Source organism: Rhincodon typus, chromosome 40, assembly GCF_021869965.1.
Source record: "Rhincodon typus isolate 14 chromosome 40, sRhiTyp1.1, whole genome shotgun sequence".
Taxonomy (NCBI): Eukaryota; Metazoa; Chordata; class Chondrichthyes; order Orectolobiformes; family Rhincodontidae; genus Rhincodon; species Rhincodon typus.
The window spans coordinates 9,465,774-9,490,568 of NC_063371.1; the positions used below are offsets into that span (position 1 = coordinate 9,465,774).

The 24,795-nt window shown below is 41.7% G+C and overlaps 1 protein-coding gene across 2 annotated transcripts in view; it reads left to right on the forward strand.

The window, feature by feature from the left end:
- Nucleotides 1-2,594: 2,594 nt before the first annotated feature.
- The window catches only part of LOC109937222 (receptor expression-enhancing protein 1-like), a 30,378-nt gene continuing 8,177 nt past the window's right edge, over nt 2,595-24,795 (forward strand). Inside the window, exons 1-5 of one of the 2 annotated variants that reach the window (XM_048618437.1) lie at nt 2,595-2,709; nt 2,831-3,243; nt 13,599-13,671; nt 18,229-18,305; nt 22,961-23,081. In XM_048618437.1, the coding sequence (XP_048474394.1) occupies nt 3,212-3,243; nt 13,599-13,671; nt 18,229-18,305; nt 22,961-23,081 (303 nt within the window). In that variant the 5' untranslated portion in view covers nt 2,595-2,709; nt 2,831-3,211. Of the gene's footprint in view, nt 3,244-13,598; nt 13,672-18,228; nt 18,306-22,960; nt 23,082-24,795 lie in introns of both variants that reach the window. The other variant, XM_020535826.2, reaches the window with a different exon arrangement.

Genomic DNA, 24,795 nt, shown 5'->3' on the forward strand with positions numbered 1-24,795 from the left:
AGGCAGGTCAATCTTTGGGCTTTATCCTATCACCACCACTGTAGTGAAAATGAATGGAAAATTTAACAAGAATCTCGCTGCATGACAAGAAATGTACAAGGTTGGATACGGACAGGAAAGTAAACTAAAGGTAGATACCCAAAGGTTCAGAACAGGAGATACTCTCCTGGAGTATACAAAGTGATCGATGATTAGAATGAAGAGAAGACTTGAAAAAACACTGACAGGTGATATTAAGAAAAATGGATATGCATTTTACAAGTCTATTATAGACAAGAGGATGAACAGGGAAAGAATAGGGCCTGTTAAGGACTTAAGTGGCAATGTGTGTGGGGAGCTGGAAGACACAGCTGAGCTTTCCAAGAAGTACTTTGCAACTGCATTCACAATCGAAAAAAATGGTGGTCAAGAAGTCAGGGAGGAGTCTGTGCCATAATTATACAAATTAGCATTGAGAAGGATGAGTGGTTTTAGTCAGCTTGAAATTAGCTCATTCTCAAGGCCAGATGAGATGTATCCAAAACTACTGTGGGAAGAAGGGAAGAGAGTGCAAGGGTTCTGTCATAAATTTTCAAATTGTCTCTGGCCACAGGATGGAAGAAGTGTGGTGCTGATTAACCAAGAAAATACAGGCCAGTGAGTCTAACATCTGAGTGCAGAATCGTCTGGAGAAAATTCTGTTGGACGGAATTAATCTCTACTTGGATAGGTAAGAATTAATCAAGTACAGTCAACATGGTTTTGTAATTTTCTGGGCTAGTGATGATTAAGCATTTAGATGAAGGTCGAGTGGTTGGTGTAGTCTACGTGAGCTTTAATAAGGCTTTTGGTAAGTTCTCACATAGCAGACTGGTTAAGAACCCAAAGGATCTCAGGTAATTTGGCAAATTGGATCCAAAATTGGCTTAATCGCCAAAAGCAGAGGGTGATGCTTTAACAGTACTTTTGTGACTGGAAGTCTGTGTCCAGTGGCACACAACAGGGTTCAGTGCTGGGTCCCATGCTGTTTGTTGTGTGCAGTCATGTGTCTATACACTGTAGAAGTTATTTTCAGTCAGTTCACAGATGACATGAAATTTGGTTGTATGGTAAGTCACGCGAAGAAAAGTCGACTACAGCACGATAAAGGGTTAGAAGGTGCAAATACCTGCAGATGTGGAATCTGCAGTCCAGACGATAAAGATGGGCTGAACACTGGCAATTGGAATTTAATCCTGAAAAGGGTGATTCTGGGAGGACTAACAAGGCAAGAGAGTACACATTAAATGGTAGAACATTAAATGGAAGTACAGATCATTGGAAGGACCTTGGTGTACACATCCATAGATTGTTACATACAGTAGGTCAGATGGGTAAAATGTTACAGAAGCCATGAGGGAAACTTGCCTTTGTTAGTCTTGGCAATGAATATCAGAGTAAAGAGATTATGATGGAGCTACAAACAAACCTTAGTTAGGCCACAGCTGGAGTTCTGGTTGCTCCATGCTAGGAGGTATGTGATTCTATTAGAGAGAGTGCAGAAGAGGTGTACAAGTTCTGACAGGCACCAAGAGGTGTACAAGTTCTGACAGTGTACAAGTTCTGACAGGCACCAAGAGGGTCAGTCGACAGAAACTTTTCTGTTTACTCGAGAGGGATATAACAGGGAACACCGCTTTAAGGGAAGCAGAAGGTTTAAAGGTGTTTTGAGGAAACAATTTTTTACCCAGAGAGTTGAGGGCATCTGAACCCTACTGGTCGAGTTAGAATCCTAAAGACATTTAAGAACTATTGAGATGAGTGCTTGAAATACACTAGCATACAAGGCTGTGAGCAAAGTGCTAGAAAATGGGTTAAACATCAATGGTTATTTCATGACCAGCATGGATACGAAAGGCTTCTTCTTGCACTGTAAAAACTCTTTATGATAATGGTCACCATCATTTGAGATTAGATTTAAATTCCCCATATTTTTGAATGATTTTAAATTCCACAAGCTAGTCAGAGGCTTTGAATGCTTGTCATGAGAGCATCATCGTAGGCATCTGGATACTGAGTAAACTTAGTATATCACCGCCCCTTAAAGTTGATCCTCAAACATAATGTTTTAGTTCCTCAGCTGTCAGGAATTGGAATATTGTGCCAAACGGCAAAATGCACAGGGCTACGTGGAGGAGGCTAGTGTAAATAGCACCAACGGGGTGGATCCGACGCTAAGTCGGTGCTTGCCTTGGAAAGGCCAGTAAAGATAAGGGGCTGAATGGCCTCTTCCAGTGTTTTGACCATTTCTCCGATTCAGTTGAGTGCAAAAGACTGCTCCAGTTCTTGCACTTTTACTTGCCTTGCGGCAGTGAAAAACAGTCGCTGAGATCAGGTGCATCTCTTGGCTCCCCCAAAAAGGAAATCACCACTGCATCGCCATGGCCATTCAACTCCTAAAGCCACGTCCATGCTCACCTGTGCGTACGTAACAACACCTGCCGGCAGGTCACGAGCGCAGGCGCAGAAGCATCCCCACCCACCCAAGAAAGCCACAAGGAGCGCGGCGGGGAGCTGCTGGATGCGGACCCACGAGGGCTAACAAGGAGCAGTGCGCACGCGCAGGCCAGGGCATCGGCGCGACGAAGGCGGACCGGTGAGAGGCCACCAACCGCCGCTTGCTCGTGTGCGCCCCGCCCCCCGGCTTGAACAAAAGCGGACTCAATAGAGACCGCTTGTTACCTACGGGAGGTGAGGCAGAGACACGTACAGAATTACCCTCCCCGCCCCATTTAAAAAGAAAGGGTCGGGAGAACGGGAAAATGAGAGAAGAGAGACCATTTCACTGACTTACCTTTGTTCCCGCCCACAGCACCGCGCGAGATCAAAGTGAACGCGCCTCCGGGGCGGGTGTGTGTGTGTGGCGGGGAGGAGAAAAAGGACGCCGCCAAGAGCAATTCAAACCAAAACACGAGCCGAGCCAACCCAACCGGGCAAGTGCTGACAGGTGCCGGGGTGGTGAGCGGGGCCGACCTTCCCTCTGCGTGAGAAACGGGACCGGATAGGAGCAGTCAGGCCAGGCGGGCTGCTGCTCCCTCACTGCACGGTCAAAGCGGACCGGCTAGCGAAGAGGCACTCGGACGGTTCTGGAATCCCCGGGAGCTGCGCGTGCGGCCCTCCAACGGTCGGCGTTGGTTTTTGAATTTTTTAAAAAAAAAAATATATTTGAACCGTCGCTGGCGAGCTTCCCAACATGGTGTCGTGGCTCATCTCCAGGCTGATCGTGTAAGTCGGACGGCCCCTCTGTCTGCTTTTCTGAGATAACAAGCTGTGGAGCTGGATGAACACAGCAGGCCAAGCAGCATCAGGGGAGCTGGAAAACCCTGAAGAAGGGTCTAGGCCCGAAATGTCAGCTTTCCCGCTCCTCTGATGCTGCTTGGCCTGCTGTGTTCGTCCAGCTCTGCACCTTGTCATCTCAGATTCTCCAGCAGCTGCAGTTCCTTCTATCTCTGTCTGCTTTTCTTGTTTGTCTGCGTTTGCTTCTCTCCCCGCCAACTCCTAACAACCACCTGGCGCACCCGACTCCCTCGTTGTCGTGAATTCCACAACTTTTTTTTTTGCATGCACGTCCGTTTGAAATTTTGGCTTGTAGCAGCGGAGGTGTTTGCAGTCGTTGAAGAGATGAAAAGACGTTTATTTCCACCTTTTTTCTTTTGTACTTTTTTTTTTAAGAAAAGAGGAAAAAGTTGTTCACTTCCGTTTGGAATCTTTTACACCCTTTCCCCCCCCTTTTCCCCCCCCCAAGGCAAATTAGAAAACCGTCTTTACTTTGGTTGCCTTCCTCCCTTGAGTTTGAATATTTCGGTTTAGAGCAGTTGACTATCTGTGTCATGTTTAGCTTTGCGAAACAGGCTGAAAGGGGGTTACAAGTTCAGCTGCTTGGGATCACGAGGTGGCGATGGCAACATATGGAGTTGAGTTCCGTGCCTCTTGGAGTGTCTCCAAGAAATTGGAACCAAGTCTTTGTTAAATCGCCTCTCCTTTTTCTACATCCAGTTTCTCCTGTCGGGCTGAACTCTTTGCAACTTGTGTTGTTTTCCCATGGTTAAGGTGTATTCACTTCAGTTTTTCACTTTGCCACTAGTTGAGTACACATGATTTGTAAAAAGAAAACAAAATTTTCCCTTTCACCTTTGTGGTTTCCTGCCCCTTGTTAATCAGTTCTTGTTTCTAATGGACTACATTTGAAACTACCATCCCAAGACAGCTGCAGTGAAGGTACATCAGTGTTTGGTTCTGAAGTCCAGTGTTCTGGGTGACTGCTCAAGTGACTTGTGTGTCCTACTCCTGTAGCCTGAATCTCAGTCACGTTGACGTGTGAATTGATTCACTGATGGTCTGATTTTTTTTTTTGTTTTGGTAATACTCTTCAGTGCCAGCTCTGAGATCCTGAGCTGTGAGTCACATTACAGCCACCTTGAACCAGTAAGTTTCCTTTTAAGGAGTTGGGTTGGGGTCAATGACAGGATTTTGTATTATAAATTGTGACCACTTATTAAAAATTACCCATTCGGTCCCTGGAGGTTCTCGTTTTTAGGTGAAATGATGTGTGCTGACCCACCGGCCTTGGCTCCATTGTGGCATTTTAAGTAAAACTTGAGAAAAAAAGCTGAAAGAACTGTGAATGCTGTCAATAAGGAACAAAAGCAGAAGTTGCTGGAAGCACTTCAGGTCGGGCAGCATCTGTGAAGAAAAAAATCAGTTCATGTTTTGGGTCCGGTGACCCTTCTTCAGAATCCTCTTCACAGATGCTGCCAGATCTGCTGAGCTTCCAGGAATTTGTTTTTGTTCAAAACTTGAGAAAGCTGAGTTAGTTACAAATTTAGCCAGCATATACTACTGTTTTTCGTGGCCACCATTTACTTGAAGTTTTTCTGAATTTAACAATTGAATTATAGAATCCCTACGGTAATGCAGAGTGGGCTAAGTTCCTGTGTGGGCTTAGGGTACTGTGAAGGATTCTCCTTAACTTCTTTACCTTGTCTGAGGCACGGTGATTCTCATATGAAACCACCACCAGTATCTCTAGTTCGCTTGCTATTGAGGGAGCAGCCTTAAGGTCTGGTAAGACCAGGCAACTTTAAACTTGGGTTTCCCTGCTACTTATGTGCACTGTGACCTAAAATGGCTGCCAGTCAGCAAGCTTTTTTTAAAGAAAAGAATTCCCTTCCTTTAATATTGCTTCAGACCCTTTCAGCCACCTGTCCTTATCCAGTATGGCAATCCTCTAAGATGTCGACCATCTTCTAAATGAGACTTCTGACATTTGAAAGGTAATTCTCCACCATTGGTGGAAAGTCTAAGCTCTGGAATACCTCCCTATAACCCTCTTGTGCCCCTCCTCCCCAACACCCTGTAGGTCACCTTGGATAAAACATGTCACCATTTGATGAAATATTTGGTCACATCATTTCATAAAGACACCTGAAGCACCTTGTGTGTTTTACTGTACTCGATAACAATGTTTGAGATTGTGATGCAATGAGCTGATGGTTTGAATATGTTTCAGCAACCTTGAGAGAACCATCAGCTGGATCAACATGCTAGGGTATACGATTCTTTTAGTCTCACTCATATTTGTGCACACAGAATCACCACCTTATTAGGAGTCTTGCTCATGTCAAACAGTAATTTTAAACACCTTGTGAAGTAAACGATCAACAACTGTGTGGACTCAACCCATTCTTAACTCCCTCAACGGTGGGGACAAAGTACCACAGTGAACTGACTTGCCTATCCCCGTCCCTGCACAATGTTGGGTGTTGGCTTGACAGCTGTTGGAGCGTTGCTCTTTTCAGCTTGTCAGCATTCTAACCCCTGAGCATGATTGCAAGACCAACAGTCCTTCGGTCAACAAATACAGGTAAGCATGGCTGTTCACTTAACAGCATTCCCACAACAATAACATAGGACTGGACGAGACAGAGCTCTAAACTGCAAACACACAGCAACCACTTAGTATGCACTGTGTTATCCTATTTACTTAAAACTTTGTGAAACACAGTTTAAATAGTTTGCTCATTCCAAATGTGGAACACCACCCAGCAAGATAATTATATGCTTTACATGATGCGTGTTTGCTCATGCACATGCTGAGCTTGAAACATTTGCACTGGTGGTAGAAGTCATTGGAGAAATGAGAGAACGTGAATCTGCTCCTCCAGTCAACAGTTACCAGCGGGTAGAAATTACCAAACCCAGGAGGGACAACAGTTTCGAAACACTGCTGTTTGGAGTGTGTTGGGAGAAGTATACTTCAAATGACGAAGCCAATTAACAGCAAGTATCACTGTTAACACTTATTTCAGGAGGTTTGGAAAGCATTCCCAAGTATCTCAAAGATAACAACCAGTACGCAGCTTTGTTTGTCCAACTAACCTCAATTATATGATTGTTTGTTTTAGCAATTACCTGTGGTGCATCTCAAATGATATATCCTGAACTCCTTTAATCTCATCCTTGTAATTGAATTCAAAAATGCATCCAGACACATGAATTGCTGTCACGATTTCTGTTGGCCCTGTCACCATCTGATGTCATTCTTCGTTCAACACCCAGTTTTAAACTTTTGTCAACAAATACTGAACAGACTGAAGGTATTTGTCTTTTGACTCTAAAAGTAGTTCAGTTGATGACCTCTTTCATTCTGTTCCCTTGCACTAGCTGAAGCTGAGCCATTTAATTTGGCATTTAAGCTACTTTATCTCCTGATAGATAATGGCACGACAGCCAATCTCAGCACAGAGCTTTGAAATACTCTTTCTCGCAATTAAAGCCTCATAACTTGCATCTCATCCTGCATTTCTCATGATAGATCAGTCAATACCAATATTGGCAAACAAATAACCACTACCAAATTTGGCATGTCTTTACTACACCAACTCTCATTCATTCTGCTGTGTTCTGAGGAAGGGTCACTGCACCCAAAATGTTAACTCTGACTTTGCTGCACAATTGCTGTCAGAACTGCTGATTTTTCCAGCAATTTCTGTTTTTGTTTTTCATGTAATGCAGTTTCTTGGTCTGAAAGTCAGCTTTTCTTCGTTAAGCCGAAGCACCCCACATCTGCAAGGTTTATCCTCGTGATCTATTCGATCATTTGAATCACATACAGCACTGGTGTCCGCTCTCGAGCGCCGCCTTTTCTTCTGGCCACAACTGCCTCTCAGTTTTCCTGTCAATTCTAACAATTACAAGGAGCTGATGAGCTTTTGTCTCCAAGTCTCTGCATTTGTGCCTTCCTCCTTCTTTGCTGATCCCAGTACTCTGAGCAAGAAAGGTGGACATATACACGTGCATGGGCAGAGGGACGCCCACCACCATTTCAGTGCTTAGCTGTTTTTCCACCATTCCTTTCTTCACTGCTTCATTGATGGCCTTTGGGTCATTCCAGTTTAGCACGCAGCAGCTGATGGCCAACTGCGCAAAGAGTGAGAGTTTTACGTTCTAAATGTATGGCATACTGTTGAAGTAGCGTTTATATCATATTCATGGTCAAACTATTGGCTTCCTTGGTGAAGCACCGAATTAATCGGAGTGGAAAAATGATTCCCATAAAAACTATTCCCTACAATAACCCAAGCTGCTATAATTCTTCTTTCATGCAATGTTTTGCTTTGTCAACAACCACGTACTTAACATATTCCAAGCTAAGGCACAAACTTCCACACTGAAGTAGCTGAAATAAATTGACCTCATTTGTTGCATTTGAAGTCCGATAAGTTACAGACAGATATTAATATGGTGAATGGAGGTTTGTTTGGGGGGGAAAAACAGTTGGGCCAATTAGCACCAAGGATTGGAGACCATGTGGATGTCGCATAGATAGGAAGATATTTTTAAATCCCTCGCTGCCTTACAGTGAGAACTTCAAAAAAAATCTTGGAAATCTGGTAGGCAACGAAGGTGTCTGAACAGAGGTTCTAGTAAGAGTCAGAAAAGCTGTACGTTTTGTTCACTTGTGAGACATGGAAGTCATTGGCTTGCCAACATTTATTGCCCATCCCTAGTTGCCATTAAAGATGGCGACCCACAGTGCTCTTAGGGGAGGCACTGAGGATTTTGACCCAGTGACAGTAACGCCAAACTGAAATTTTTAATATAGTCTTAAAAATCTCCTAGATTTGAAGTGCACTTAATTCTAAGTCCAGAATACACAGGAAATAAAATATTATCCAGAATATGGGGGCTGAGTTGTGTACAACCTTGAAAATAGCGTAAGCTTTTTGAATGCAGATCAACTCGGCCGTCTCTGAAAGTAATTCTTCCACTTTTGACGAGAACAATTATTAACGAATGAAACGAATGGCTGATAACGGTTTAGTTTCAAATTTGATATTGTCAACAAACCTTGTACCTGTATTGGATACATTGAATGCAAACAGGTTTTACTATTGTACGCTTCAAGGCAGTGGCAGGTTAATGTATAATCATATCTATTAGACCATGACGCCTTAAGTAGATGCAGATGTCAGCCATTGCCCATTGCGTCTTCTCCGCCATTGAACGAGACCATGGCTGATCTGATCATTCTTTTTTCCCCAAAAGACCTTGATTGAGTGATTTTAAAAAGTTGTCTGCATCTGCCTCGAATGTGCTTCGTTACATGACTCTATGGCCCTCTGCAGTCAAAAGTTTCACAAATTCATTGCCCACAGAAGAAATTCTTGCTCATCTCTGTCCTAACTAGGCAACTCCTTATTTGCCTGAAAGGGAATATAATGTCTCCAAATCTACTCAAACCCCTTCCGAATCCTGTGTTTGACTAAGGTCACCTGCTCTCCTCCTCACACATTGTCCTTTCTCGATACTGAACAGAAATGTGTATACGTAGATCAACAGCAATGCATTCATCGATCCAATTAAGTTCGTCAAACACAATTGGTTTGAACAATCATGCTGGCTTTTCTCTAGCAGTGTATTACGTGCCCAAGCAGCTGTTCATTTCCTCCCAGCATTCAGTTACTAAAACCATTCCCGTGCAACATTCAAGTATCTTTTTCTTATTCATAGCATCCAAAAGCAGGAGATGATCAACTGCATAATCTCCATAACTTGTATTACAGACCTGCAAGTTTCAAGCTACTTAAATTCACCTTGGATTCAATATTTAGGAATTTATCTCCCCATTAAAAAATGTCCGAATTCCTGTCCTCACCGCTCAGCTTTACTCTCAAAAGCTATCTTGACTGGAAGCTATACAATCGAAGAGCATCAAAAGATTTGTATTCGTACTGGTGAGGGGACCCAGGACAATCAGAGTCAAAATATGGTGTGGCCTAGTGGCACAGTGGTTACCACTGCAGTCCTGCAGTGCCAGAGGCAGCTGACGAAAACCCAGGTAAGTTGGGGGTGTGCAATGAGGATAGGGTCAAGTACTGGCAAAAGGATGGCTTAGTTTGCTTTGGCACGGAGTAGGTCATTTGAAGAATGGAGTTTGGAGTTTGAATCCAAGATGATAGCTGAAGTCTTGCCAATACTTGGGCGGACTTTCTGTTTGTTAAGCGTAATGAATTATCAGACTGCCTGTCAAACGTAAGGATTTGAGATGGGTGGTGATAACATAGACCCGGATTTCATGTCATATGAAAACAAACATTGTTGTTTTGTGTGTTTGATGAGGATTAGCAAGCCTACCAGAGAGTGGAGGTTAAGGTTAAATTGTTACGAGTTACCAAAGGTCACGATGCAGAAGTAGGAAGAGAATCTTCTCCAACTGGGATTCCTTTTATTAAGGAGTGATGGATAAGGAATGGAAGAGCAGGTGAGTAGAGAGTATGTAACAACATCAGCTAACATTGAGGGCAAGTTGAGTGGTTGTTGGCTTGAGGGAGAAGCGAAATGGGCGTTATGCATCACGCAACCTCGGAGGACTACGAGGTCGACAGGAGGGAAACGAGTCACAACTGACTTCGTGTTACAGTCACTGGGAACGTTTTAAGTCTCATCAAGATGAGTCAAAGCTACCTCAGTAAGAATCAGAACTGGATTTATATCTCGTACGTGTACAGATGGTGAGCTGTCCAAATTCTATCAATTGTCTGAGAACCCAGCCAGGATTGAACTTGGAGCACAGTTTAAATTACCTGCATTCTCTGAACAAAAGAGGCTTCTGATAAGCGTCACCGATAAATTGACGCCAATGTCATTAGAGATAAAATCCAAATTTGTCGGGGAGCCCGGAGAACAGTCACTGTTCATCGAGGTGGCAATATTAAAATAAAAGATCAGTGGAGGAGATCATGCTTGAAGAGATTACAGGTGTTGATACAATCAAGAAGCCTGGAGATTTTATTTGCTCAGTGATAGCATTGCATGGTTGTTTTTGGGGACCGTTTTTTTACAAATTTAAAAACAGCCTTGTGGCACGTGCATTTTTTTTTTACCAAACCGTGGCAAACGGGGCTGAATGTTTCTTAAAAGATTAAGATCTCCATAGCAGTTCTGCTGAGCATTTTGGTGATCTGTGTAAATTATGACTAAAAAGTGTTAACTTTGTGTTTAATGTGTTGCTGGCTGCCTTCACTCGGTAATGCCTGTTGTTTTTCTTAGGTGATGTTTGAGTCGTGTAATTTTTTGACAAACCTTAAATCTCACTGAACCAAAAAGTTGCTGTCTGTGTACACTAGCTGGCAATAATCCACCTCTCCCTTTGTTGTGAGTTGTTAATTGTATACCCTGAGCAAGTCTTAGTTTGTTTCAATAGGAAGTTACAAAACAAGTATTTAAATGAACGGAGTTGAAATGCTAATTGTGAAACGAAAATAATCGTACGTTTGGAGTGTAGCAGTGCTGCAAGCAAAGAAAATGCTCTTTCTTTGAGAACATGTTTTCTGTAGTTACCTTAACAACTAAAGATGACCGAGTCATGCTGAAGTGAGTCACGTGTCGAGCTTTTGATTTGTGATAATGTAAAGCGGAATTTGAAACTTGTGTTTGACACGCCAAGGATATTGAAAGATATGAACCCCAAAAAAACATGAGTGGAGGTAATATATAGGACAGCATAGAATTGTGGAACAGCCTCTTAGGGTTGAATAGTCAACTCCCATTTATCATAGTGCAGAATATCATCTGTATTGTCTCATTTTGTTCTGTGTTACAAAGTTAGACTGCTGTGTCAAGTGCGAAAAACAAGTTGAAGTTCAAGTGTGAAATTTTGGTTGGGGTTGAAATTGGAGGTAATAACACACTGCAAGACTGCATAAAGCGTTCAGGTCAGGGAGAACATTGATTTGTAAGGAAATGATTGACTTGGCTCTTTTCTCTCCTAAAGAACTAGGTGGCTGACTGAAATGCCAAGAGTTCTGAAGGAGCTGCACCTGTCAAGAATATTAGGGCTGTTTGGCTGATTCAGTGCAACGAACTTTCAGATTGCAACAGCCCACGTATGTCGGATTTGGCAGGATTCGGGAAGGAGCAGAAGCAGCTGTGCAGGTTATCATAATCTTGCAGGCAGAGGTCTGTTTTCAAAATCTGATTACAAGCACTGCTGTGCTCTTGCACGTCTTTTTCAGCGGAAAAGGTCTGACGCCAACAGCTGATCGTGAAGTAGTGTAGTAGAAATTGGGACTTCAGTGTTGAAATAGATTCAAATCCTTCAGTCTTTTTGCATCGTGAATGATAAGATTTGATGATTACGGCTTTTGAATATTGGTTCAATCAGTCACAAGTTGAGATATTGTGCTGCTGGGACAGTCCGCATAGCAAAAGTTAGTTAATGTAGCACAGTTCAAAGGACTCCCTTCAGATACCAAAAGAAGTAAAATTGTCATGTTTTAGCACATTTAGCCAACTGCCGTTTGTTTATGAATTTCTTGTTTTAAAGAAACCTTCAGATGGAAGAAACAGTAACGATGTTGCTGACCAGGGAGAGAGTGAGTCGTGAGAATTACTGAAGTATTTGAATGTTCAAACATCTGTGAGATGGAATTTGCTTTTGAGGTGCATGGAAGTATTGTGCTTGAAGGCCTTTTGAGATTATCAGGAAGATCTCTTTTTGGTGTATTTGACAGCAGTGACATGGACAAAGTTTGGATGTATCCAAATTTTGAGCACCAAGCTAAAGAGCCATCAGAGGGAGTAACTGGAAGAATGCTGCTTGAGCTGCAACTAATGGCATCTTTCAAATGCTGCCTGTTTTGAATAGTCATAATTTCAGTGTTTTGTGTGCAGCAAGAAAAATTGGTTCACTGTCCAGCTATAGATTTCCTGTCGACAAATCATTTGGATTTCTTGCAACGGTCTGGAGTGGTAAACTTTGAACGCTTGACCAGACTCGAGTCCCTATATACCTGCTAAGTACCTTCTCAATTACTGCTTTGAGTGATACAAGATAGGCTAATCTGATGTCTTGCTCTGAATTCCCAAACCATCCACCATTTTTCATGTGGAATTTGGAAGATTTGAGTTCCAATAATTCAAGATTCGAGAATAGTTTCTTCGCTGAAACTGCATGCCACCATTGGTGAAAATGCTAAATGTGTAATGTCGCACCTTAACACAAGAAGGAAGTCCCATTATTCCCAGAGCAGTCTCCTGTCAAAATTTGAATAAAAACAACAAATTGCTCAATTCTACCCAACTGTCTATTTGAAGTTTAAAAGAAAATAAGTACACAATTTTTTTTTCAACAACAAGAAAGCAGCTATTTATTGTAATCATGCTGTTGCTAAACAGTGTCAAAAAGTCCAAGATTTGTGAATCTCAAACTGTATATTTTACACTTGGTATAAATTTTCATTCGGGCATGCAGACAGACCTATAGAAAGATGAATAGATGAATATCGTGGAAGGACAAAGTAAACGAGGAAATGCCGTTGGATAGCACGAGTTGACTGCCTGAGTTTTCTTAGACTTTCAGACCTTTTTGCTGATGATACGATTGCGGGTACACTTAGTCTTTCATTCATTGGGAATTCTCCCTCCATCTTCAGTGGTTTTCCTTTTAAGCAGGGATGTGCAATAAATGGGAGAGGTGTTCAGAGGAAATGTGAAGATAAGTTGGTAATGATAGGTGATTTTCTTTTTGCAGGGGAGTGAGAGAGCTGGGTTTTCTATTGTTAGGCTGAATCTCCTACTGTATTGTCCAAACCCAAGGCTGCAGCAACCTGCCCTGTAACCAATCAAGTTGGGGTTGTTATGCTGAGCTCTCTTCAACCGAACACAATTGATGTCAATTGAAAAACGAGTGAGGTTTTATTTGGGGGCAGAATTGCCCTGTACAGGGACAGCGGGTGCTGATTTGTCTAGGTCTCTTATTCACTGCTTTATTAAGGCCAAATCATGAATAAAACTCTGAATGCACTGCAGGATTTCATCTTTACAAATGTAAAGATCTTCTGACAGATTGCTTGTTCAAAGCAGAATGTTGTCCCATTTGAAGTTCACAGTCCAAAGAAGTGTTCTTTACAGATATTTCTGAAGCCAAGAACTAGTCTCTTCCTTTATCATTGCAACTGTAAATGACGGATGTGTGTGTGATGTGTCCCACCTGGTCATGCAAGTGTGTTAGCTGTCATGTTGCTATGAATTTGGTACCTTCCGTGGGTAAATTAACTTTGTTTTTATTTACAAAACAGGCTTACATTTGGTACTTTGTATCCTGCCTACACATCTTACAAAGCTGTCAAGACAAAAAACGTGAAGGAATATGTGAGTACTGTCTTTATAACTGGGTGCAAAACGTGAATGTTGCTTATCTCCCCACAAGCTGCTAGACCGGCATTTCTAAAGCAATTTATTATTTCTGTTTTGAATATTGAAGCTACTTTGACAGTTGGCATAATGCTGCAGTCCATCACAGAAGGTTTTGAAACAGATCTTGCAAAATAGTGTCATCATTGGACCAAGTCAGCATGAGTTAATGGAATTAAAATAATGCTTGACAAATGTATTGAAAGTTTTCAGAACCACAAACAGAAGAGTTTTTAAGGGAGTAGCAGTAGTTGTGTTTTACTTAGACTTTAAGAAGGTGTAAAAGTCGACATTTGTGTGTAAAATTCAAGTTCATGGGATTGGGGTATTAAACTAAATTGAATGGAGATATGGTTGGCACCCTGGAATAGGAATGATGTAATTAAATCTGAAAGGGTGTGAAAAAGATTCACAAGGACGTTACTAAGACTAGAAGGTTTGAGTTATAAGCAATGGCTTGTCAAGCTGGGACTTTTTACCCTGGAGCGTAGGTCAGTGAAGAATATCCTCCAGATGTTTATAAAATCATGAGGGGCACTAGTAAGGTGAATAGTCCAAGCCTTTTCCTCCGAGTACGGGAATCTCAAACTAGAGGATGTAAGTTTTTAAGGTGAGAAGGCAAAGATATAAAAATGACCCGAGAGGCAACATTTTAATATAGAGGATGATGCGTGTATGGAAAGAGATGCCAGAGCAAAGTGGTGCATACAAGTACACTTAAAACATTTCAAAGACATTTAGACAGGTACAATCAGAAGAAAGGTTTAGAGAGAGATGAGCAAACAGTCAAATAGGATGAGTTCACGTTGGGAAACCTGGTTGGTATGGACGAGTGGGCCGCAGGGCCTGTTTTTTGCTATAAGACTCTGGTGAGAAACAAATAGTCAGAGTTCATAGATCACTTTGGCAGCAGCTAAATGACTTAGATGATGGAACTAAGTGTAAAATGCATGGCGGATAAAGCATAATGTGGACAAATGTGATGTTATCTAGTGTGGTAGGAAGAACAGATCGGCAGATTTTTATTTGAATGGCGATAGATTGGCAAAGGCGGAGGTGTTACAGGACAGAGCTGTCCTTGTGCTCCTGTGGTTAAAAGTAAGGATTTGGGCTCAGTGGGCAGTTAAAACAAATTGTATATCCGCCTTGAGCTAGAGGATTTGAGCCCAGGAGCAGGGTTGCTGTTTTGTGACCTTATTGAGACCACAGCGTGGATATTATGTGCAGTTTTACCATTCCTCAGACGCGGTGCGCGTTTTGGCTATGGTGGGAATGTAACAAAGTCTTAACAGACTAATAAATAACGGTAGGACAAATGTATGAAAATCGAGTGGATCGTTTGGATGGTATTCACCTGAGATTCCCCCCAGTCTCAACTCCAGAGTAACTTGTAAAACTCTAACAGGAGTAGAACAGGTAATTGCAGGAATTATACTCTAGACCAGGGAGTCCAGAGCTCGGGGTCACAGTGTAAGTATATGGGGTAGATCAATTAGGTCTTCACCCAGGGAGTGAGCTTGTAGAATACACGAGGCCAAAACAGCACGTTGAGTGTAGTTCTTGTTCTAAATGGATCAAAGGGTATGGGGAGAATGCAGGAATAAGGGACTGAGATGGATGATGAGCAGTTTCTAAAGGCCAAATGGCCTCGCCTCGTTCCTGTTTTCTATGCTGTTATGTTTGTACGAGTCTGATGGATTTGTGTTCCTTCATGGGTTTGTTGTGATTTTGAGGCTTTGTTAATGGTTTGCTTTAACATCCAGAAATTGGAGAAGAATCGTGAATAGGCTAGTTTTGAAGTCCCAGTGGTTAATCCTCACTGCTGTGCTGAAGCTCCATTTTGTGCAGAAATAAGTGTGTTCCTGGAATTGGTTGGCTGTTGGTTAGCACAGCCATTGATGCCATGAAGAGAGTATCTGAAGAACAGCAGCTGTTTTGCACTGTTTGAAGTAGTGATTGAATCATTTATTGTCAAGTGCTGTAGTTGAGAATGGAGTCTGTGTCATTCGTAAGAGGTGAACTCCAGGACATGTGTTTTCAAGGTCATCCCTGGTCACCTGATGTCTGGAAAGGTTTGTAGCTCTTTGACAGTTGATACCAATGTAGCCTATTGCAGATGTAATGTAGTCCACATATCACTTGGTCAGCAGAGTTTCTCAGATAACAGGTATTCAATTTGCTTAGTGATCATTTGTTATCCCAAAGGAAGTAATTCCAATTGACAATCTTTGGCTAAACTTAAAAAGAAAATCAACTGTTAGCTTCAAAATATTTGGATCCAAGAAACCAGCTGAATTGTTGTCAACGTTCGTTTAGATTAACATGACATTGAAACTTGAAGTTGGAGTTAATGCTCGAGAAAACACAGTCAGAACTTGCTGTTGGTCATGTGACACTCTACCATACCTTGTCAAAAGCTGCATCTCGCTGGCTTGCTCTCCATTCATTTTATGTTGTGAAATTGCTGATCCTATTCATCTGATGCCAAGCAAACAGGCAACAAACTAGAAGGTCAAGATTGGCTTTTGTTTGACTGATTTTGGTCATTCCACTCTTTTTGGGGAGGCTATGGCCTTGTGGTATTATCGCTGGGCTCTTAATCCAGAGACCCAGATAACATTATGGGAACCTTGGTTCAAATCCCACCACGGCAGATGGTGGAATTTGAATTCAATAAAATATCTGCAATTAAGAATCTAATGATGACCATGAATCCATTGCTGATTGTCAGAAAAACCCATCTGGTTCGTTCATGTCCTTTAGGGAAGGAAACAGCCATCCTTACCTGGTCTTGCCTACATGTGACTCCAGACCTACTGTAATGTGCTTGACTCTGAATTGGTCTCTGGGCAATAAATGCTGCGTTGCCAGTGATGCCCCCATCCTGTTAACGAATAAAGAAAAGAAAAGGAATTTAGTATCTTTGCTTGTGTGCTGTGTGCTATATTTGACATTTGATTCTAACTTTCTAACTTCTGTCCAGATGTAGTGTTGTTCATTGCCCTTTAGTAGTTTAGGAAGTAAACAGTTGCTTTCCTGGTACACGTGTCTCAGAATGAACAGAGAGCCCTCTGTAATCTATCTTTTGGTTCCAGTGTTTGTTTAATTTTCTTATGGTTAGTAAATAACTATTCATTTTTCTACTCCTCACTGGCCATAAAATGCTTCAGTGGAAGCAACTGTTGTCATTTGTCACGTTCATGGCCAATTTAAAATTTTGTGCTTTATTCTAAAAGCTGCTTAGTTGCCCACTCATTTAGTCCACAACTCGGCTGACACGTTTGTTGGTTGGGTATTGCCTTTAGGGAATAAATGCTAAAATAAATGGCAGTCTAGTGATACAATCTGTCGTTTCCTTCGTTTGAAACTGAGAATGACAGGATGTTGTACAGCAACTACGGGATTGCTAGAAGGTTCATTTATTTGGGAAATGTTTCATCTTTTTGGAATGATCTTAACGCACAAAACTAAAAGATGTAATTTAGGCGTAACGTATTTATTTCTTCCCCATCATGCTCACTGAAGCCTGTATTTGAGTGACATTGTGTTGGAATTTCTAGCAGTTTTAAGGTAAATTTTCTTTGAAGTGTGGAGTACTGGGTATCCTTCTCCCCAGTTACTCGGAAGATACAAAGATCTGATGATCTCGATTCATTTCCAGATTTGTGTGACATAATGTGTGGAATTTGTTCAGTGCTTGACAATTTCATGCTCTCTCATGCTTCCTTCATTACTTGAAGGTTCTAAGGTTGCATTAAGATCCTGATCTATTACCAAGAATGAAAAGCCTCTAACTGCTGTGGTCTATCTGGCCCAATCGTCTTGGCTGTTGGAAGGAAATTTGCTTCTGTACTTGACTGTCTGTGCAAAAAGGAGTTTACTGTATGATTGTGAGGGTACAAGAAAGACTTGTTTAAAAATCCCATTGTTGAGGGAAAATCCATGACTAAGTCTGTCTTTGGGATTGACAACCTGTGCTGGGTTTGAATTCTAATAATTGCCTCCCAATAGTTGGAACAAACCTTTTTCTCTTTAAGCGTAAGAGCGAGAAGCGTGAGTAGGCACTTCAACCCCTGGAGTCTGCTCTGTCGTCCAATCACACTCTTGTTATCTTGGCCTCAAATGTACTTTCTCACCTAAAGTTCATAACCCACTAATCTGTACTGCTACCATGTGTTTCAACTTAGATTTTGTAATTTTCCATGCAACCGAACCCTCAACTAATGGCTGTTGTTGGGTGTGTAACTTGCTTAGATTTGATTTGATGTGTAATTTGTGAGGGGAGGTGTGGCATGTAGATGAAGGGTAGAGTGAATTTGATGACTTAATTTGCAAATATAGCTTTGTGGCCATCTTTGTTCCTTTTGCATTGAATAAAAAGGGTATTTCCTCTGCTTTTCGCTTGGCTGTTTTAAGTACATATTTCAAGAAACTAGTGATTTTGGGCCCCGCTGCTAACGTGGTAATGTGCTCTGATGAGGCATCTAAGTCATTGGGCATCTGATCTCTCCTTAGGTCCGATGGATGATGTATTGGATTGTGTTTGCAATCTTCACGACTATCGAAACTTTCACGGATATATTTATTTCCTGGTAAGTTGAAGTGTGTTTGTGTGTTAAAACTGTGTGATCGATTTCTTTTTTTGTGCTTTCTTGGGTAATTATTGGGAGAATGTGGAATACCAAAAATGAGGAGCAGTAGGGATGAAGAGCAGTGAAGGGTTCAAAGTTTCCTGGAATTTGAATCTGCGGTCTTGATTCGATTTTGCCATTTCAACTTGCAACACAAAGTTGACACCCAAAGCTGCTGCGGTGTTATGGTGGGAATTAACTGGTAGATCTGCAGACAAACACACTTCTCAACCCAAGTGCAGTGGCTTAAAGTAAGTTGGTCTCTTTTTTGCATAGGGTGCAACTGACTTCTAGATTTTTACAGACTTGCGTGGAAAAAAGCCAATAGTCGAAAAAATATCGTCTGTGGATCCAGGCAACTGACAACCAATCTGAATCCTCATGTCTCACTTTCCACAGCTTGATGCTTATCTCTCTTCAGATGGCGAAATGAATGGACTTATTCAAACAAGGCTTTGCAATCCTGCTATCAGTAGAGTCACGGAATAATGTTATCATCCCAGCTCATATTCAGATTGGCTAACTCGTCCCAGAAAGAAACCTTGTTTAATGTGTTGAGTGTTTGCGGAATGTATTAGGCTGCAGATTTTACTGAATGGTAAAACGTGGCATTAGTATGCAGAAAGAAACAGTCATTGGTATAAATTTGTAAATATCAAAGTACTAAATTGGGCAGAGTTTAAAACCTCAACAGAAATTTCATCAGAAGCTGAGCAAGTCTGGCAGCATCTATGGAGAGAACAAACTCCTCAATATTTCACTTGCAGACATAACCTTCCCTTGACAGATCCGCACTGATTTTTTTTTTCTTTACTCGTATAGCCTGTTTCTGGCCTCCTTCAGCTGAGCCTGCTTGTTCCCTATGGGCCCCAGTCCATCCTTCATGATTCTTTTATTATTAATAATGTTTGAAGAACATGTTACTATCTGCTTTAGCATAGACTGCCATCTTTTCCTCATAATTCCAGGGGAGGTGATGGCCTTATCATTGACCGTTCACCCAGACATCCATGTAATCCTCTAGAAACCAGGGTTCAAATCCCGCCACAGTAGAAGGTGGAACTTTCGGCTCTACGTAGCATTTTTATTGAATTAATGACCAAAAATCCACTGCCGATTGTCAGAAAAACCTAACTGGTTCAATAATGTCCTTTAGGGAGGGAAACTGCTATCCTCACCTGGTCTAACCTACATGCAACTCCAGACTCTCAACAACGTGGTTGACTCTTCAGTGCCCTCTAGGCAATTAGCGATATGCAATAAATGCTGGCCTAGCCAGTGACCCCCCCACATACCATGAATGAATTTAAAAAGAAATCCCCTTAGCCTCTCATACATTTGAAATATTGTTCCTGATTTTTCCCATTATTCCAGTGTCCATCTTAAGTCTCCTCCTTCTTCCTTATTTTCTCACCAACATCCTTGGTCATCCAGGTACTTGAGCTTTGGATTAATTTGGTCTTTTGAACGGCTCCAATATTACATCCACTATTTAATCCACCAAAATAATACCATGAACTGTGCCAGTTCAACTTTTACACTCCTAAAATCAGCTCTTTTACAGTCTGCCATCTTAATCCTTGACTCATTTTTATCTCTCTCCAAATTAACACTGACCTTTATGCCAGATCACTACTTCAATATACTCCTGCACTTGCCTTGCCTCATTTCTTTGGGCCAAATTCAGAGCTCCCTTGCTAGTAGGAATGGAAACAACATTTGAGGAAGTTCTCCTGCACCCACGGCAAACATTTCTCCCCTTTTCTTGCCTGACACTGCCTTTCTTCTAGTCGACCCTACACTGAGTGAAATGAGCAACAATCACCATCCTAGAGATTTTGTCCGCTTACAAGTGTGCCTTTAACTTCTTCCCTACTAGGTGGGGATCTGAAATAAATACTCCAAGTCACTGCTCCTTGCCTGTTTCTCACATCAGGAGCTACGATACAGTCTTTGACCAAGACTACCGCACCACCCCTTTTGCTCACAAAAATGGCATTTTAAGTATCCAGTCCTGCTCTGGCTCGAGCCACATTTCTGCAAATGCGACTATCATATCTCCCCACAACAACTTCTGCTTCGTTTCTGAACACGGGTCCTGACCCTGAACATCAGCTTTCCTGCTGCTTCTGATGCTACCTGGTTTGCTGTGTACCTCCAGCTCCACACTGTTCTCTCAGACTCCAGCATCGGCAGTAACTTCTGCTACATACTAACATACTAATTTCTGCTTCAAGTTCTCTGTTCTGTCCATTTGAAGGCAACTACTATGTTCACTGTCAGCTCTCAAGCTTACCCTCATTGCATTTTGAAAAGCAGCTTAAATTCAATATTGTGTTGAAAGGCATACAACATAAAAGATGTAGTGTAAATTTGGGTATGAATTACAGGGGTATAGCAGTGGATCAGTTCTTCATGGAATTTCTTCCTAATGAACAATTAGGAACTCATTTGAAACAGTTACCGGAGTGCAATTCAAACAAAGCATCTGAGAGTACTCAAGTACATTATAGAACAGCTGTCATTTTAATAGAACAAACATTTATATTGCTCCATTTGCTAAAGACCATCAAGTCTTCCACTGATTTTTGACTTCTGAACAGAACCTGCAAGGTCCTAATTTTGAAGAACCAGGAATTCAGAGAGATGATGTTTTGGAGGACAGCCAAATTTTAGTTCAGGGAAACCAGTCACAACCAGCAAAGTGTTGGACTTTAGTAGAGTTTGGATGGAAACCAATTTGTAACAAGTTGTTTGTTTTTTTTTCTTTTTTTTTTCCCTCTTTCTAAAAAAAAAAGGAAGAAAATTGAATTGTGAAAATGGACTCCAGTGAGTGCATAAGACAATCATAAAACTGTTTCCACAGGCTATGAAATTGGGAGATGTCAGTAAAGCACAAAGTTTAAACAAAAAACTAGTGCTGAGGAACAGTTTGAAAATTTGAAAATAAAGCACAAATTAATAAACGAAGAACTGCAGATGCCAGAGACATGAACCAAACAAAAACAGAAATTGCTGGAGAAATTCACACGTGGCAGCATCTATGGAGTGACGCCATTCCGAGCAAGGGTCACTGCACATGAAATATTGAGTTTCTTCTCTCCATAGTTGCTGCCAGACTTGCTGAGCTTCTGATGAAATTTCTGTTCAGGTTTTAAACTCTGTCCAGTTTAGTACTTTGATATTTACAAATTTATATCAATGATTGGTAGAACGTGGCATTATTATGCAGGAAGAAATAATCGGTAACATCTGCAGCCTAATACATTCTGCAAACACTCAACACATTAAACAAGGTTTCTTTCTGGGATGAGTTAGCCAATCTGAATATAAGCTGGGATGATAACCTTATTCCGTGACTCTACTGATAGCAGTTCCTTGGCAAGATGACACAGGCAGTCAATGGAGGTACTGTTGTATGTGTTATGTTTGGACTTTGCGAAAGCAGTTGATTTGGTGCCGCGTGGCAGGTTAGTTCGCAAATGAGAGGTTTGCGATTGATGTGTCTTTGGGGCATTTCTTATAAGTTGGCGGAACTTACGAAAGAGAGGGTGGGGACAGATGGGCATTTCTCAGACCAGAGACAAGTTGAAAGTGGTGGTCGACAGGGATCAGTGTTGGGACAGTTGTTTTTTCTGCTTAAGATAAACTATTTGGAGATGGTATTGAGGCCAGAGTCTGTGAATTGGCAGGTCATGTGAAGCTTGGAGCATAGTGAATTGAGGATGATGCTGAGCAATTTCAGGTTGACATCGATAAGTTGGCCAAATGAGCAGAACATCTGCTACATGAATTTCAGTGTAGAAAAATGTGAGATTATGTCCGTTATAGAAGAAACGGACCATACGGGCTCAATGGTGCAACTTTCAGTGGAGTACAGGAACAGAGACCTCTGTGTTCAAGTGCATGATTCTCTGATGGTGGCTCCCCAAATTGAAACTCCTGTTAAGAAGGCTTAAAGGATCCTCCATTATGTAAATAGAGGTATGGAGTAACAAAGCAAGGAAGTGATGCTACATCTCAAAGTCATTGGTCAAATGACCCTTGGAGTGTTGTGTTCAGTTTGGACAGCTTATTTAACAAAGGTATCAAAAAGCCCTGCAGTAAGTGCAAAGGAGATTTACAAGAATCATCCCCACAATGAGAGATTTCAGACAGAAGGCAAGCTCAAAGAAATTGGGCTTCTTCTCCTTTAGAGCAGAGAAGATTAAGAGGGACCGTTATTGAGATCAAAAATAGGAACAAATTTGTAAAGAAGGATACTCTGTTTCCACTAGTATGTCACTAACTAGGATTCACAATTTCAATGTTGTCAGGAAGAGAGCTAGGAGAAACTTCTTTGCTCAGTGGTTATGATGCGGCATGTGCCGCTTGGGAGAGTGGTGGAGGTGGATTCCGCAAGACTTCAAAAGATTTCACGTACCCTTAAAGCAGCTGGTATGAACAGGAGTGATCACATGGTGCCCTGCACTGATTCTACATGAAGCTGTCTATAACTGCTGAATGAATCCTAATTGGCTAATGACTTAGACTTCCCACATCTAAGGGATTTGAGAGTATGTTTATACAAATATGTCATGTTTGGTTTGTTACTGATCTGAAATTCTCTCCTGCAGGTTCCCATTCTATTATGAAATGAAAATTGCATTTGTTGTTTGGCTTTTGTCCCCGTACACCAGGGGTGCCAGCATGATTTACAAGAAATTTATTCATCCCACACTCTCTTCGAAGGAGAAGGTAAACAAAAGCAGGTTTCTTGTCAGAGTAGTGTTGGACTGCAATGTTCGACAACATGCTTTAATGTCAGTGAGAATTTGAAGTCACGGCTGCTCACAAATTGAAAATGAAGAAATCCAATATCATTGGTATTTTGAAGTAGCGCTTCATTTATGATGCGAACTTGTGGTTTCTCAAAACTCCGAAGGTTTCAGATGGAATTGTTAGAGCAGAAGCGGTATTGCTTATGCAACCTGGTGATTTTTACAGCAAACGGGGCCAATCTAATGACCAGTACACTCTCTCAGACATGGTGGGATCTTTTTCTTACAAATTCAATCTGGTATATAGCCAAGATTATTTTTTGGTATCTTTGCACGTCAGGTATTTTTGGTTCCTCTTCTTGTCCATGTTTATTGACATCTCTTTGAACTCAACCAAAACTAATATTCTTGAGTTTCAGTGCCACATATGCCACTAGAGCTACAAAGCTGGAGGTGTGAAGGGTTAGGATGACCATGCCATGCAGCCTGCACAGTGTACTAAAATTGCAGCACCTCCTAGTCGGTCATAGATGAGTTGCAATGATGTCAATATTATGAGGCTTGAATAAGTGAAATTAGATATATTCCGTTCTCCAACATTGAGTATCAACTGGGTAAATGAAAGAAAAATAAAATTGTTGATCTGACAACCAATGCAGTGTTATTTCTCAGCATTTTAGGTTTGTTCAGGCACCTTAACATTAGATAGTGTGCCAGAGCTGGTCACAGAAGAATCTATTAGATTTATCTTTGACCTTCGCAGTTCTCTGAACTTGGTAAATAATTTCACTTTCTGAAGTGGAGCTGCTATTATACAGGTTACAGCAACAAGTCTCCCAAATCTTGCAAACTACTGACCAAATGGGTTTTGGTGATCATCATTTGGAGAGAATGGTTGATTGGATGCCAGAACAGGACCTTGTTCTTGAGCTGCAATATCTTTCTGATGACAAATCTGCTTTGTGTCGTGCTCAGACCAAAATTCTTCCATGTGTTCAGGCCTCACTCGGAGCTATACTTGGCTGTCATCTTAGAATTTGCCTCCAACCCAGGCGTGATTACTGACTGAACCACACGTCAAGATCGACTCAATTTGCTTTAAGGAAAATGACAAATTAGCGCTATCTTGACAGTGTTGAACTGTGATATAATGTAACAAGCAAACCAGGGAGAAAACATTCATGAGAATAGAAGTTGGTGATGTAGCCCACGAAGCCTGTCCCTCTATCCAACACAACCATTGCAGATCAAACTCTTCAAATGACACTTGCTCACCTCATCCCCATAATGCTCTAAGTTATTGGTTGGCTTAAATCTGTCCAACCGTGTTACACGTACTGAGACGAGAGAATTCCAAAATTCACCTTTCTTTGAGACAGCATTGTGGCTCAGTCGTTAGCACTGTGGCCTGACAGTGCCAAGGAACCGGGTTCGGTTCCAGCTTTTGTGTCTCTGGAGTTTTCGCATTCTCCCCGTGTTTGAGTTGGGTTTTTTTCTGGGTGCTCCAGTTACCAAAGATGTGCAGGCTAGGTGGATTAGCCATGGGAAATACATGGCTATAGGGATTGGGTGGGGTTTGAGATGCTTGCGGAGGGTCGGTGGCCAAATGGCCTGCTTCCGCACTTTAGGGATTTGAAAACTGAGTCAAATAGTTAATCCTCATCTCGGACCTCCGTGGCACACCCCTTTTT